The sequence below is a fragment of the Perca fluviatilis genome, chromosome 9, assembly GCF_010015445.1.
Source record: "Perca fluviatilis chromosome 9, GENO_Pfluv_1.0, whole genome shotgun sequence".
Classification (NCBI taxonomy): domain Eukaryota; kingdom Metazoa; phylum Chordata; class Actinopteri; order Perciformes; family Percidae; genus Perca; species Perca fluviatilis.
The window spans coordinates 23,248,435-23,265,715 of record NC_053120.1 but is presented as its reverse complement, the minus strand read 5'-3'; the positions used below and the strand labels follow the sequence as shown (position 1 = coordinate 23,265,715).

General features: G+C 39.6%; 1 protein-coding gene across 5 annotated transcripts in view; it reads right to left on the bottom strand.

Annotated features, from left to right (window-relative positions):
- Positions 1-16,587, bottom strand: part of spata6 (spermatogenesis associated 6) — a 32,708-nt gene extending 16,121 nt beyond the window's left edge. The window contains exons 1-10 of one of the 5 annotated variants that reach the window (XM_039811736.1): positions 16,413-16,585; positions 14,747-14,884; positions 14,214-14,262; positions 14,044-14,085; positions 13,782-13,906; positions 11,640-11,720; positions 7,716-8,156; positions 6,467-6,569; positions 5,942-5,982; positions 5,463-5,641 (exon numbers count right to left, since the gene is read on the bottom strand). In XM_039811736.1, the coding sequence (XP_039667670.1) occupies positions 5,463-5,641; positions 5,942-5,982; positions 6,467-6,569; positions 7,716-8,156; positions 11,640-11,720; positions 13,782-13,906; positions 14,044-14,085; positions 14,214-14,262; positions 14,747-14,884; positions 16,413-16,496 (1,283 nt within the window). In that variant the 5' untranslated portion in view covers positions 16,497-16,585. Of the gene's footprint in view, positions 1-5,462; positions 5,656-5,941; positions 5,983-6,466; positions 6,570-7,715; positions 8,157-11,639; positions 11,721-13,781; positions 13,907-14,043; positions 14,086-14,213; positions 14,263-14,746; positions 14,885-15,638; positions 15,667-16,412 lie in introns of those variants that run through there. The other 4 variants (XM_039811737.1, XM_039811739.1, XM_039811740.1 and 1 more) reach the window with 4 other exon arrangements.
- Positions 16,588-17,281: the final 694 nt, after the last annotated feature.

Genomic DNA, 17,281 nt, shown 5'->3' with positions numbered 1-17,281 from the left:
AGTTCACTGACCAGATGAAGCAGCTGGTATAGAGAGCCGAAGTCCCGCCCTTCTACTTCCGGTCCATGGGACCTATCTTTCGAAAAAATATGAACAAGGGTCACTGGAGAGATAATTATTTTTTGATCCCGTTTGAATTGAGCCATGGATTACAAATATGATGTTCGTCAATTTAAAACATTATTTTTCAACCGAAGAAAGTTTATTGTTAAACTGTTGAAGTATAAGACGTAATTAGAAAGACTACAAACTTCATGGATGACGTCTCGCTGAAGCTACGATGTCTCTGTGTATCGTACCGGGGATGTAACGTGACTCTAATGAGCAGAGGATCTCGCTTGTTCTTTTGCTTATCTGCTGATAACACTTCACTGGATAAAACACAGCAGTTAAGATACGTTACATGTGTTGTTTAACAGAGCTAAGCTAGCTAGCTAGCGAGCAAGCCGATCATCAAGCTAGGTGAGGTAGATTGTGTGAAACGGGATATGTAGTCCACTGAGCGGTTTCACACAAAACTAAGTGGTACTACGACAAACCTACGGCTAACTGAGACTTTCTTTGGTTGAAAAATGATCTTTTAAATTGACGAACATCATATTTGTAATCCATGGCTCAATTCAAACGGGATCAAAAAATAATTTGCTTCTCGCCGTTCACTACCGTTCATATTTTTTCCGAGTTTAGGTACCATGAGGTCCACCGGAAGGGGCGGGACTTCGGCTCTCTATATGCTGGAACCAAATTTACCCCCCTTCCTTCTCCCATCATTCACCTCCGGAATCAAACTGCCCCCGTTTTGACTCAATCACAGAAAGTAAAACACCAGGCACCTCTGCCCCTTCAAGGACGACAGCTAACTCCTTCTCCCCAGACTGATAAGGATGCTTGTATACAAAAGGCAGCAAGCTTTAACGGATATGTGCCGGGTCCAGGCTGCACGCCTAGATGCACTCATGACTCTTTCCAGGACAAGCCTGGGCCCTGTGTATTAAATTCTTTCTCAATTTATGTTGTGATAGGTAATAGAAAAAGAATGGTGAATCCGCTGCAAACTTAGCAAATTTTGCATCCATTCCTCATCAGCCACAGCCTGTCCCAAAAAATGAGACAGATAATTATTTTAACATTAGCCATTAACTGCTGGTGATTTTAACACAACCCCCAGGACAGAGGGACCAAAGAACTGTGCTGTGTTTTTGAGAACTATGGACTGACTCCGCATGTGACGGAGCCAACACACAATAAGGGGCACACTCTGGACTTGATTATCTCCAAGGCTCTAAACATTTCCAAGGTTGTGGTGACTGATGTTGCTCTCTCTGATCATTCCTGGGTTTTCTTTAACAGTACTATCTCTGTGCACAAAAGTGTCCAAACAAAGGTAATCAGAAAACAGTATAACACTGAAAACACTAGTGAAACATTCATTCAGCTTTTCTCCTCCTCAAAGCAGTCTCTGGTAAGAAAAGATCTCCATGGAGAAATGTCATACTGGTGAGAACAGAAAAAACAGAGTGTCGAAAAGCTGAACGCAGGTGGTGAAAAACTAATCTCCAGGTCCATTATAACACCTATAAAGAGAGACTTCGCATTTATAATTTGGAACTGAGGAATGCAAGGCAGTCCTTCTTCTCTGACATTATCGCCAGAAACGATAATAATTCACGTGCTTTGTTTGCTACTGTCGATAGGTTAACAAACTCTCCAGTAGCATCTGAACTTTTATCTACCAAGGACTGCAATGAATTTGCCTCCTCCTTCAAAGACAAAATTCAGAAAATTAGACACACAGTCAGTGCCTCCATATCAAGTACAGGATGTGTTGTCACAGTGTCCAGGCAAAACAAATTCCAATATGACACAATTTCATACTATCAACCATAAAAACCTAGAGAACATTATACAACATCTGAAAACGTTCTCCTGTTGCCTTGATATTATACCAACGGGCGTTTTCAAAAATGTTTCGAATTGTTTGGCTTCTGATCTTCTACAGATCAGAAACACGTCTCTTCTCTCAGGTATCTTTCTAATTTCTTACTAATGAGCAACTATAGGCCGATATCAAACCTTCCATTTTTAAGTAAAATCATTGAAAAAGCGGTGTTTCAACAACTCAACCTTTTCTTGTCACTAAACAACAGTTTTGATGCCTTCCAGTCGGGTTTTCGACCACATCACAGCACTGAGATGGCTCTTGTTAAAGTCTTTAAAGGGGTAATAGAATGATTATATAGGGTATTTCACACTGTTCCTTAAGGTCTCCTAATAGGGTACGTAACATTGGTTGGGCTGAAAACTGCCCGAATGCTATTTTATGGGCCCATAACTACCCTGTGAATATGGCCCTATTTGTAACAAGAGCTTTTCTTCCAAATATGGTAGGAACATGAATATTTAGATGAGCTGCGCGCTGATTGGTTTGAGCGAACCACATAGAAACACATTGGAGACTCGACAGCAGGTCTCATATTTCAGACACTGCAATGTTTTGTTACTAAATTCACTTCTGAGACATTGTTATGAGAGAAATCAACTACATAAAGCTCAAATTTGGGCAGTTTTATGAAAATGTATGGCTAATTGCAAATTTGGTAAGACGTGTCGGATTTCAGGAGGTCCACACAGTCTGACGAGACAGCAGCAGCCCTGCTGCGCTCCATACCCAGGACAAAGTCACTGTTTCTGGGTTAGCTACTGGACAACCGGGGCTCCGCGGAGCTGTCCAGCATAACTATAATATATTTACAGTGCGTGTGTATGTATGTATGTATGTATATATATATATATATATATATATATATATATATATATATATATATATATATATACATACATACATACACACACACACACATACACATACACAACACACAACACACACCAGCCAGCCAATATATATATATACATACATACATATATATTAGGGGTGGTACGGTTCATGAAAAAACACCCGAACCGCTCGGTTCGCTAGTCTCGGTTCGGAGCGTGTGTGTACCGCACGGTTCGTTGCTGTTAATGTGCACTAACCTCTTACTGCCGTAGTGTCCACTTTCGACACCTATGTTAAAACAGTTACCGGAAATGACGAGCGGGATGGGCGTGACAAACGCAACCCATGGCAGCTGATTGGACGATTGCATCACATGGGTCTGGCTGGTCCCTAATTTCAAAATAGACTGTCATGGCGGCTCGTTCAGAATATGATCTCATATTGTACTAAAATAGTTCACCGAAACGTGTTTCTGAAAACATTTTAAGCGAGAAATAGGCCATGCAGTTGCTGAATTTGTCTTCATTTAAGATCGACAAAGGTCAGTTTAAAAGATTTTCATCAGATTTTGAGAGACACCGAGCCGACCGTGGAGTGGGGTGCCGCTGCAGGTCACGTCACGTCACCTGCAGAAATGTCAAGTGGGAGAGAGGCTGCCCAGAGCTGGAGGATGCGTCAGCGTCGTTTATAGTCTGGTGTGTGGGAACATTTGGGATTTCACGTTACCTATGATGAAATAAAACAATATAGAACTGCCACTGTGTGCACGTTTTGTGCAACATGCATTCAATATGCTAATTTTAGCTATATGCTGAAGTATATTCTGGAGTGTTAAAGAAAAAATAAGAACCGTACTGAACCGAAAACCGTGACCCTAAAACCGTGATACGAACCGAACCGTGGGTTTTGTGAACCGTACCACCCCTAATATATATACATACATACATACATAGTGTGATCATCATTTCAAGAAAAAAGAAATCAAGTTACAAGTTATAAAATACAGAAAAGCAATTAACTGATTATAAAAATCGATTTAAATCCTTTAACTTCCAAACAATGCCGGTCTTTTTTAAAGAGGTTCTAACAGATATTCCTTTTGTCCACTAGTGTGTGCTATAACACAAGATATGAGAGTTGGGAGTTGATGCACAGCTGAAACTACCAGTATACTGACTCAACACACACTTAAGGTGTACGGTGTTCAACAACACGCTTTTAAAATACTTTGAAATAAATGACAGTGTTCCGCCATGTAAACTTAAATTTTTCCTCTATATTTAACCTTCTGTCCAAAAAAACAAAACAAAATTTCACAATTGACAAAAGCAACGGAGCATTTTAACTGGAGGCATAAATGTGCTTCATCAATACAATATAAATGTGTCTGCAAGTTGGCCACAGTCAGTTATGAAAACATGCACTGGCAGACAGAAGGTAGAGAACAGTAATAGATTTCAGTATTGCCTCTCATCCCCCTCTATTTGTTGGGAGTGGAGGGGTGATGACTGACTGACTGGCTGGCTGGTGTCTTGGCCTGGCTTGCAGTGTGGGAATGAAGCATTAATCTGTAATCAGATAAACTCGCTACGTGCCTGAAAAAGTCATCAAGGACAAATCATCCAGAGACATGAATAGACTGAGACTTCGGGGCTTAGGGAGCAAACGTTGCCACTGGCATCTGTCATTTTCTTTATAGATCAAAGATTTGTGGTAAGACGTGCCCCTCTCCCTGTCGGTGGGAATATACAAAGGCCTGCTCTAATCTCCCACCCTGCAACTCCTGTCGCGTTTTCAATTGAGAGAAAAGTATCATTCATTTCCTACAATTTACTTTGCAGTTTAAGATTGTCTATTGATTTTAATGTTTACTTATGGACTGAGCAGAAGGGAAGGGGAAGGAGAGCAGAAACAAACAAAGCACCAAACAGTCGCGTCAGTGTGTTCAACTTGCAGCTGCCTTGATCGATGACAAGGTCTCACTGAATGTATTAATGCGTGCATTGGGTCAAATGCATCAGACTCAAACTGAAACACAAATCAATACAATTTTCCTCTTTTGTTTTCCCTTCTCTCTGCCTCCTCTCTTAATAATAAACAAACATGACAAGACATCAGCTTCTGTAATTTAAGAGGTGGAGGGGAAATCATCCTGCCTGTCGAGTGTGATCAAAATTAAAGATTGGACGTGTATGAGCTTGCGCACATACAAGCACACGGCAGCGGCAGTGTATGACTAACATCTCATGGGATTCCCATATATTTGTTATATACTGTGATTGGAAACTCATACAGGTGCCTCTTTTGCTTTTAAAATCTTTTGAGCAAACACCAATGATTTACACAGATGGATCAGGATAAATTCAGGGCAAACACCACAAAAAAAGAGGATTATGTTTTATCCTGCTTTGGTGGGAGTGTGAACAAAATCAGCTGGTTTGTGGCCAGAACAGTATTGCTAACCTGTTTGAGAACAGTCAATAAAGTAAATGTTAGGTTTTCCCAAGAAAACATTAAGAATATCACATTTTTTGGTTGTTACATTAACAATCCTGTTGCTGACCTGCTTTTTGGTCATTTTTTGTGGTAATGATTTAACATATCTATTCATTTTCTAAACATTTAAAATAGTCAGGTATTTTCAAGGTCTGGTAAGGGAAAGGGTTGCATTATCTAGAGAGTTTACCTTTCTCTGAGGGAATGGCTGAGATTTAGAGGACTTCTGGCGTTTGACACGGCCAGGGTGGACTGAGCTAAGGCAGCACCTCTCACAGGGCTTCTGATCTGGGCTTCAAGTCTGGACTGTGTCTCTGGAGATGACTGGACCCTCACAGAACCCGACTTCACCTGGAAGAGGTCACAGGGCTGGGCTGGTATAGCTTCATAGCGACATGAACACTTAATGTTACAAATATTTTATTCTTTGATAACTTAGAATAAATTTATTTTCACAATATTAAGGAAATCTCCACTAAAAGTGTGCCGATAAGACGATTAGTTTGAATGAAAATAGTACATTAGAATCACTTTTTCAGAATACTTTTTCTAAGAACAAAATGTCTAAAACAGTTGTGAATCTATCATTTAGTTAGCCTGGCTTGGAGTTCGTGTACTTACAATATCATTGTGTCATTTGCTGGTTTGAAATGTTATGATTAGACTTACTGTGGCTGGTCTTGGCCTGTAACTCCCCAGGAAAGAAGAATCTACAATGACAAAGAGAAGTTAAAAGTTGTATGAAAACAGAAAACTCTGCTTTTTGAGATGCATAACAGCTACAGTATTTTATTTAAATGAGATATAGACCTTAATTCTTAAATAAAGGTGTAAGTGAAAGTTATAGATAGAGGCAGATGTATATGGAGCCATGTGCTATTTGTGTATACTTAAGAGTGTAGCTTTGCACCGTTATTACACTATGAGTATGAAAAAAGAATAATCAGAAACTATTACATCAGTCACTGTTGATATCCTCAAACAACAAAAATATAAATTTGGTCTTTCATTTTGAAAGACCACATGTAACCTGAAGATGTAAACAAAGACATCAAACAAATTTTCACAAGACAACACAACCAATCTTGATATATTAGACCAATTTTAAACAGGTATTCCTGCAGCAAGTATAGAATGGCTTTAGGTTTGTAACAGTACATGCATTTGTTTTTGCATATGAGCATGAAGGCCTACCTGTGTGATCAGCTGTGACGCTGACTGAGTGTCGACGCATGCTATTATTCTGTGGAGAGGAGGAAGGAGCTCCAATCACAGAGACACTACTGCAACGAGGGACCTTCGATAAAACACAACAGAAAAACAATCTGCTGTCAAACAATATCATAAACTTAACGTTGTAGTTTGAATTCTGTCTATGTCGTAAAACACATGCACAGCAAGGTTGTTTTGGCATTATTTTCTTCAATTTGAAGCAGTATATAAAAAGGAAAAGCTGCCAAAAAACACTGTTACGCCATTGGTTTGTCATCTCAACCTCAAATAATTTTACTAAAAAGATCACAATAAGGCATAAAGAAAAACAAAGACAAGATTTCTACAGAATAACCACCTTTCTCAAAGAACATACTGTAGTTTGGAATGTTCTTCCCACTGCAAAAACAAACAAGGAGTTGAGGCTCTGATAATACATTCACCATGGGGCAGAGCTACTTCATTAGCTATCTATTTGTTAATTGCAGCTTGACTCTCAATTACTAGGGTTAATTGTCGACAGAAGATTCCCCCAGGAAAACCAGAGAGGGAAAAACACAGTACCCTCTTTAATAAAACGCCTGTTGTATTCTAGTAAATGCCATTTATGTGTGTGACAAAAACATCTCCCTACCTAATAATTTCTTTTAATAACAGCATGTTAGTGGATTTTGATATTCATACCTCAGGATTAGATTTGATGTAAATGAAGGAGCAGGAATACAGAGGGGAGCAGAGGGAGGAAGGATGTGTTGTTCTTGTCCATCAACTGTATATTCCCCACAGCTGTGTGATCAGAAAATCACTCCCTTTTATATGCAAATATCTCATAGCAGTGATACGGCCATAATTAAAGTGTTAACAAATAACTGTATAGCAGCCTAAAACCAGGACATGTGCTATTAAAGCACACTAAAGGCCCTCAATAAGGATAATAGGCCATATTACATGTGCACACAAACAGTGAAACATTTCCATGACGTCAAAATCCATTAACGGCTCAGGTAAAAAGCTTAGCACTGCTCTCTTATTATGCCCTCCACTTAATCTGCCCACTAGATTATGTAAAATTTTGGAAGCTCCCACTGAGGTTTGAACTACATCAATTCAGGATCCCATTAATTTTAACCCCTGTCCACTGAACACGTGTATTATTAGCATTAAACATAACATCCCATCACTTTTTTGTCAATTGCCTTCAGTTTGGAGGAATATATCTAATGTTACCAACCAAGAAGGGCGGCTGGCTCTCAGTCTCCTTCCTGAAGTGGTGAGGCCCCAGCTGGAGATGGCTAAGCCTCTGCGTGGCGTCCTCTGAAAGCTGGCACATCTTGCGATGGGTGTAAGGGGACAAGGCTCGTGTCTGTGAGGAAACTGTGGGCTGCTGGTAGCCAGAGTCTACAGAAACTCTAGGAGAAGAGTGTTTTCTCTCCCTATTTTTATTCTGGGGACTTCGGCCAGATGGGGATGAAGAAGGGGAGCGTCTGGATGTTGAGGTCGGTGCAGAGTTCGTTATTCTTGCCTCAACATCTAGCCTTTCCGTCCCACGTTTCCAAGAGAAACAGTTCGTATCTTCTATTTTGGAAAAATGCCTGCTGGATGGTGAATACTTTTTTGCAGAACTCTGTGTGGATGGGGTTAAAGATGGCCTCACTGGAGAAAGACAGCAAGTCTGGGGGGTGCAGGGACAGAATATGGGAGAGAGAGAGAGAGAGAAAAAAAAAAAAAAAAAAAAAAAAAAAAAAAAAAAAAAAAAAAAAAAGAGAGAGAGAGAGAGAGAGAGAGAGAGAAATATTTATACATTGTTCAAAACGTGTCAAACTAGCCTCACAGGTCTCCAATTTGAGGGGACACATAACATTTGTCTCAGCATTTTAACTTTCTATGCAGACCACAATGTTATCCCTCCACAAGCGGTAGCCATTTTAGCCATTAAGGCAGCTTCTCTCACTCTCAACACAGACTCGTTCTCCCTGGACAAAACCATTGAACCATTAACTAAATCATTTAGATTAAGTGTTACAACAACAGCTCCCGCAGTTGGCACTGCCATGGAGACAACCTCTGCAGAATTACTTCAATAACTCTAATGGCCACTAACATCATTCTCCGATGCAATATCCCATATCCTGCGGGTAATGCCAACCGGGGATAAATAAGTTAAGATAAAATGTTAATTGCATTTGATGGCCATCTCCAGTCTAATATGATAAAGAGACATTACCTGGCTGTAAAACAAAGATAATCTAAATGCTAATTATGGAAATCACACAACATTAAAACTATTTTTAAGAGAAACAAAATTATGACTAAATCCTCATTGAGGTTGCCATTTGAGGTTGCCATTTGAAATTTGTCTAATTTAATAAAATTAGGAAAACTCTCCCACCCCCACATCTACCACCATCTCTGACTTCTTTTAGCTCTTCTGTCTGTTCTTTGCTGGACGGCCACCGAAAGTCAGTTCGTTTTCCTGTACCCAACGGATGATTAGCTACTATTTCCACTACTGGAAAGCAGTGCTTTGAGCTAAATGCTAACTTTAGCATGCTAACCACATCCATGATATTAACATGCTCACCATGACAATGCTAGCAATTTTGAAGATAGTGCTAGATGAAAAGGCTCACCAGAGTGATTTCAACTAATCCTGAGGGGGGACTTGAATGGCTGTACCAAATTCCATGGCAATCAATCTAATAGTTGTTAACATTTCACACAGAAAACACAAATGTCAACCTCATGTTGCGCTTGAGGAAAAGTCAGAGGATCATCAAAGTCGTTAAGATACATTGTCTGGGCACAATGAATGCCTGTACAAAATATTGAAACGATCCATCTACGTTGACAACATTTCAATAGAAAAGTGAGAAAAGTCTTCAGGATTAATCCTCTGGGAACCCTGGATGTCTGTACAGAATTTCAATGGCAATCCATCTGACAATTGTAGAGATACAGGCTGACACAAAAACAGACTGACCAAAATTGTCTCCCCTAGCTGCTAGCATGGCTAAAAGTGACTTTTGGATTAAACATTTTCTTTAAATGAGAATGATAACAATTAACCGAAGATAAAAGCACCAGAAAATCTGCAAAGAAAGAGTAAGACATTGCTGAAAACTGAGTGTATATTTCTCACTACAGTTTCAGAGGTTTTGTGGAAGATGCTATCACTCTAAATCTCTATTAAAAACAGGACAAGGTTTGTCAGCTGGGCGGGCAGGCAGTCAGGGAAATGCCTATGCTGAGGAGCCATTAGGAGAGAGAAAATGGAGAAATTCTACTGTCTGACAGCCACAGCGGTGCTCTGATCCAGACATCCCCCTGAGGGGCCGGGAGAACACTGACAATCTGCTTCGCTTTCAATGACATCCCATTTAAACAAATAGCTTATCTTAGGTTACTGCACCTGGGAAATGCATGGTAGTGTTTTTGGCACAACATGCCAACCGCTGTGTGATGGATCATAGGTTATAAACAGGACTGTTCGTGTAAGATTATCATTCTTACTGGGTTTTTTTTTTAAGTAACACTTTTTGAGTCTAGATTAGGATCATTATTCAACTCAACTAGCTTCCATCTGCTGAGATTACCTCTGCACACAAATGTATGCAGAGTCACACAAGACCATGAAGGCGTAGATTCAATTTAAGCAGGGCTGAAACTAAGGATTATTTTCATTTATCAAGAGGAAGATTACAGGAATGTCTGTAGTAATATCCTACATTTGTGAATTTGGGTACATTTTATGAACCAAAAATATAAGGTTGTTACAACAAAACACAATATTCACTCTCAATGGTTTCTATAACATGAGAAATACTGTACTTTCAAAGTACTAATGTTATAAAACAAAAACAATACACAGAGCTAGGCTATCTACAGTAAAGGACCGTAGCCCTATCAAGTGGAAAAGTCATTCCACGCCACTGACCCACCTGTGTGGAACAAATGCGCCATCTCTTCGCAGTGTCATCTGCCGTACCATGTTGTAAATTCAGATGAATTCAGTCAGTGTTTCTATCGTTCAAATTGGTCTGAAGGCGATCCCGACAATATCATTTGCCACTGACATTGTCGTTATAGTTGTGGTGTAAACTCCACAATCCACGAGTTACAAAGATTTTTTTATTATTTAAACTTAATATTTATAGTTATCGATATAGTGATTGTTCTTGGTGTGGATGGCCCTTATCAGTCCAAGAATTAAACGAAGAAATGCAGTAAATCCTCACAACTGAGAAGCTAGAACCAGAAAATGTAAGGCTTAAAAATAAAAAAATTTTATTGATTGATTAATTATACAAAAAAAAAACTCTATACCAAAGACTGCAACAGTGGATGAGAACATGTCATTAAACAAAGTTTGGGAGTGCCCATACCAGGAAAAGAAGAAATAGAAGAGTAAAATGTTATTTTATGCAGGAGAACACAGTTAGCCTTTAAAATCCACAAGGACACTGTGGCAGAGAATACAGGTGATCCTCATCTTGGATAGTTCATGTAAAAAACTGACTGACTGACAAACTGACTGGTTCTGTGACAAACACTGTGTAAACTCCCAGCTAGTCGAAGATGTGAGAAAAGCCTTGCTATCAGCATCACAGATCTGCCTCCCCGTAATTACAATCACAAGGAGAGAACAGATACCCTTGAAACACTGCCAGTATGGATAGATAGATGCAGTAGCCATGGCAACAATAGGAGGTGGGTATGTATGGTGGAAACAGACAAATCTGATGGCGAGCGATATCATTCATTAGAGCCCTCTAGATATGAATCTTCACTGCTCTAGCTTTGGTAAACACTTGTACACAGCAATGCTGAGTATGAAGCTGTGTGCTGTGGTCACATTTGAGACATTTTGAACTGTTAAGCAGGCTGATAAACACACTGCTTACTTGATTTATGAGAGGCACTTTGATGGATTTGAACGGTTTACATTTTGACTAAGCAGGTCAGAAAGGCCATGAACAAACATCAAAATGTTTTTATAAAAAAAGACAGTCTTCTAAAATGTTTTACAAATCAACAATAGACAAAAGGCAGATAAACCAACAGCAGACAAAGGTACATATTTGAAATACTGGCCATGGTGTTTGTGTGTCTCTGTGGGTATGTACAGATCTAGGAGATGTAATAAAAGGACACTTACAGGTGAGGCAGAAAAGCGGTCTCTCCCATCAATCTCTTCTATGACTGATGTCGTGGCAAACTCCACTTTGGGGGAGATTCCCTAGAGAGAGGGGTACAATAGGAACAAACACAACACCTTTAACAAGATGAAGACAAACGGACAGATAACAGCACTGCTTGGAACACCAAATTTGCAATCACAAATCTTCAATCTATGCCTGGCTTGAGAAAAACAAATTGCAGAAAGGAGAAAGGCTCCAGTGATGTTTAAATAATATGGCATTTGGATAGAGACATCTAAATTGCTATGTCGGCTGCAAACAAAAACACAAAAACAACGGTGAGAGGAATGGCGTTTAAAGACATTTAAATATATGCCAGTTAGTGCCTCGGAGGACAAGGGGAGGATAGAAAAACAACCCGCAGCCACAGAAAGATGAAGGAATGAAAAGAGGAGGTGGTATTTCTCCTGTATTAGCTTCTCTGCATTGGCTTCCTGTAAAAATCAAGGATTGAATTTAAATCCTTCTCCTGACCTACAAAGCTCTTAATGGTCAAGCACCATCATATCTAGAAGAGCTCCTAATACCTTATCGTCCCACTAGAGCACTGCGCTCCCAGAATGCAGAGTTGCTTGTGGTTCCTAGAGTCTCTAAAAGTAGAATGGGAGCAGAGCCTTTCGCTACCAGGCTCCTCTCCTATGGAACCAGCTCCCAGTCTGGGTTCAGGAGGCAGACACTGTCACCACATTTAAAAGTAAACTTAAAACTCTCCTCTTTGATAAAGCTTATAGTTAGGGAGTGAGGAGTTGCAGCGTTTGCCTAGACCGGTGGGGGAGGGTGTATTTCTGCAGACACGGCACCCCTTGTCTTCTCTGCTTCTCTTCATAGTCATCAGATTAATCTACCAACCCTGATAGAGGTGGCCCAGGTTTGCCTTGGACCAGCTCTTAGTTATGCTGTTATAGTTATATAGTATAGTATTAAGTGCTCATATTATGCTCATTTTCAGGTTCATAATTGTATTTACAGGTTGTCACAGAATAGGTTTATGTGGTTTAATTTTCAGAAAACACCATATTTTTGTTGTACTACACATTGCTGCAGCTCCTCTTTTGTGTTGAGCTCTGTTTTAGCTACAGAGTGAGACATCTCACTTCTGTACCATCTTTGTTGAGAGTCGCACATGCGCAGTAAGTACTGCTAGCTTGTCAGTTGCAGAGCATGAGGGAGTGTCATGCTAGCAGCTAGGCGAGCATTATAACATGTTTTACAAAGTCACGGAAGTAAAGGCTGGACTACAATAGAGCTGTGTGTCCTACATTTAATTTAACGGAATAGATAAGGAGAAGAAAAAAAAAAAAAAAAAAATCAAGCTGGATCACATGGTGAGCACAATATGGGGTCCTGTGACATGTGAACAACTTTTAAAACGCATCAACTGACATAACTGATTAACTAATTCAGCAGTATGCAGTAGCTCAAATACCTTTGCAAGCATGAAATACATGTGATACACCAGGACCCATATTTATCAAACTGTTTTAAGTACATTTTTGGTTTTAAGTTAAAGATAAAAGTATACATCCTTCACTATTACTTATTTAAAAAAAAAAAAAAAAAAAAAAAAAAAAAAAAAAAAAGCTATTTAACGAATGTCTTACCACTTGAAAATGCTCTTAAATGTAGATGTAAATGTAGCTCTCGCTCTCGAGGTCTCTTAAGTTGTTTAAGAGTAGATCTTAGATGACTGCAGTACAAAAACAGAGGCGAGCACACCTCTGTTAGCTGAAGCAGTAATAACAGTAGGTATAGGAGTAGTTTTAGTCTAATATTTGCATTTGATTTGAATATTTGATAGGATGTTACAAGACATAAAATCTTTTATAATCTGGCATTAATTTTCTTTGCAAACACTTTCCATGCATCTTTATTGTCCGCACTTGTCAATGCGGTACTAAATTCGGGGGGGGGGGGGGGGGGGGGGGGGGGGGGGGGGGGGGGGGGGGGATCCCTTTTGATAAATGGGTCTTATTGCTCACACTCAGCGAATAATTTTTTTACTCCTATTTTGACTCTTAGAAGTTTGATGAATATGGGCGCAGGTGTTGGAAGGAGGATGAAAAAATAAATAAAAAAGGAAGAAATGTGAAGCAGCCTACAGGAAAGGAGGAGGATCTCTTCATCAGTATTTCTCTCTCTGCCACTCCTTCTCTGGAGCTCAGTCTGGGACCAGGGTACAGAAAATCTCTGCTGCTCTCCTCCATTGTTGCTAGGACCTCACCCTCTAAAAATCATACAGACAGACAGTAAACAGGACCACACACATACACACAATCCAAATTAGAAATCCTGTTTTTGCAGAGTAATGACTAGATACAGTGGGGACTTATAATGCCCATATGGCATCATCAGAAAGCATACCTGGAGGCACCAACTGAATCAGCTCAAAATATGTTATGTCAGCTAAAAGGAAGGAAAGCACAAATAGACTGTGAGCTAATGATCAGTATCACAGCTAATAGCCTATAAGCTTGCATAGCAGAGAATTCAGGGCTAGGAGATGTGGAAGCAAATCCCAGATGGCCATTTACCTTCCAGGAGGTCAGCTACATCAGCAGGGTCAACAACACTGGGAAAAGTCTGGTAAAACAGAGGAAGCAAATCAATACTCATAACAAGATGAGGCAGACAGCCCGGTATCTAACCCTGCCATTCTCCCAAGAGAAAATATGGCCTCTTTTATCAGGAGCTGGGGCAGTAATGTTAAATTGGAGTGTTGCAAGTTTGAATCCTTAGACTTGTTAAAACATTAGCCAGTAAAAGCCTGCAGTGTATGCAAGAAGATAAGTCACAAACACAAGGATTCAAATAGAAACAAATTAAGAGACAACAACTGCTAGCATGTAGATTTCTTGACCCTTACTCTTTTGTAAATAAAAGTACAATGGATAGGTATTAGTAGGAGCCAACACAAAGTCTGAGATGTGACCTGAAAACATGCGATATGCATCCCTTATTGGTATTGGAGAAATATGCACTAGTCCTCCATCCATCGCTCTTGCTAAATCTGACAAAAAATACCTACAGACATAAGTAATGGAGGGAACATAGTTATAATTCTCACCTTGACAAATACCATTCTGTGTTGGAAGAGTAAAGGGAATGCAGGTGGCAAACAGGGAGTCTTCCTGTACTGGCCCATGATACACACACTGAGGTAGATATTGTTGTTTCTAGTCAGGAACACTCCTGGACATGTGACCTGCAACAGTGACAGGTCAGGCATTCAGTTGTTTTTGTATGTATCCTTTATTGGCATATGTATTTGTCTTATGACAATAATTTAATTTAAAAAAATAACACTTTTTCAGAAATAACTTAGCCCATCCAAAATGATGCATCATGTATCTTAGTATACATGATGATGACAGCATCAGTGTGCTACAGCAACCCTTTAAAGTTTAAAATTGTATTTAAAGTAGTAGAGTATCAATATCAGTAGGGCATTTTTACTGCTAACATTACCACTTATCTTTTTTGTAACCTGCACAACTAATTAAGTTGAATTGCTTTTTAATATACTAAGTGGAAATGAGATCTGAAAAAAAAGCAGCTTCCAACCAGTCTATGCTTCCGAAGGATTCACAGGTGCTGCACATTAAAGGAAATATACAGATTTAGGCTCAATATTTATATGTTCAGGTAATCTTTTAGTTAATGAGTGTAGTAAGAAAGCAAAATATATATATATATTTTTAAATACACCATTTAAAAAGGCCCTATAACACCCACACAGGTGTTTTGAGTTAATCTGGCTGATTAGACCTCTTCCCATGACTGTGTGGTTGTGTATAGACTGATTGATATACATCTTCCCAAGTCTCCGGTTAGCTTTGTTGCACCAGTTAGGGCAGGACAAATGAAAGCCTAATTATTCTTATGGACCTTTTTCACAGCAGACATTTTGACTTGTCATAGTAGGAAAAGCACTTTGATAATAATAAGAAATTGATAACCTTAACGATGGCTCAATTCCATCAAGTATCCCAGTTATTTCAGTGAGTCAGCATGCACAATACCAGGGCCTCTCCTAAGTGGAATGCAGCCATCATTAATGGTTTTGAATACACCTGTGCTGTTCCTACTATGACATGTCAACATGTCTGCCGTGAAAAAGGTCTATAGGTAGAAAGGATTTGTGACCTAGCTAGCTAATAAATTCCAATCTAAGGTCCGACCTAGCTAGCTAGCTACTTCAACTTGAGCAGAGGTCTAATCAGCCATAATTATAACTGAAATCACCTGTGTGGGTGTTCAGAGGTTTTAACTATTTATTTTGTCCTCATGCCAGCCACATAAAGGCCAGCAAAACATTTTATTTTTTGGGTAACGTTAAATGTTTAATAGTGATTATATAGTAGCCAAGATTTTATTATAAACATGCTGGCTACGTTACATCATATCTAAAGGTCTGTATAGTAGCTACAGATTAAAATGGATCAACAAAAAAAAGATTGCTATTCAGTCAAAGCATGCTCTATAATATTCATAATGCTTAGGTGGATTTAGGAAAACCCATTTCTGGTGAACTAGCTATGTAAGTTAGCTAGTTAGTTATTTCTACAACATTCAAACACATTTAGCTAACGTTACATGTTAAATTACAGCCGTTGGTTAACGTTAGCTAGCTAGCTAGATGAGGAACGTTAAGGAAAGGGAAGAGGATGTAACGTTAAGCTCGCTAACGTTAGCTAGTTTACGTTACAGGAGCAGCGTTAGGAGGCACTTACTGTCTGAATGTCCAAATATACGGTACATTTCAGAGACTTGTGATGCACCTTAGAAGAGGAAAGCTTCTTCTTCATTGAAGCCATTCATCCAACTTTTGAAAGTTCGTTGTCATAGCTGCCACACAGCAACAGTCACACAGGGCGGATGTACAGTCATGTGACCAAAAAGTGACAAATCAAAAGGTTTTTCTGCGCGCGCGCACACACACACACACACACACACACACACACACACACACACACACACACACACACACACACACACACACACACACACACACACACACACACACACACTTTGATCTCATCCTAAATAGCCTATTAAAGTGCCCTGAAATCTGCAGTTAAAGTTACACAAGAACGATGTGGCATTATAGAAAGATGTTACATTATATTATACAAAAATTTTGTAAAGAATTTCAATATTATTTTCACGGCTTAGGAAAGTTCAATCAATATTTGTGAACATGAGCATGAACATGGCATCAAGTATAAAGTCTGGATCTCTGCTGTTTGTACCATGTGTTCTGGTAGTGTCCGTCTCTGAGTTTTGGGAATGTGTTTGACACCGAGGTCACTTCTGACTCTACAGAGCCTTCTTCACTCGCTTGCCGGCCACGCCACCTCTGCCCAAATACTTTTCAGATTTCGTGTCTTTTTTGACTCCTTCTCGCTGCACTTCCTAGGCTCTGACAGTATTTGGCAGCACTTTGTAAAATACATAGACAGCATCAAACTCAATCCTTCACCTTTCATCTGAAGAATTGTAAGGCCGTAAATCCTTGTCTGTTTTCCCCTCTCCACCTCAAAATATCTCTGACACCTACCCTGACTGTCTTATATGTACAGGGGCGCCGCCAGGAATTTTG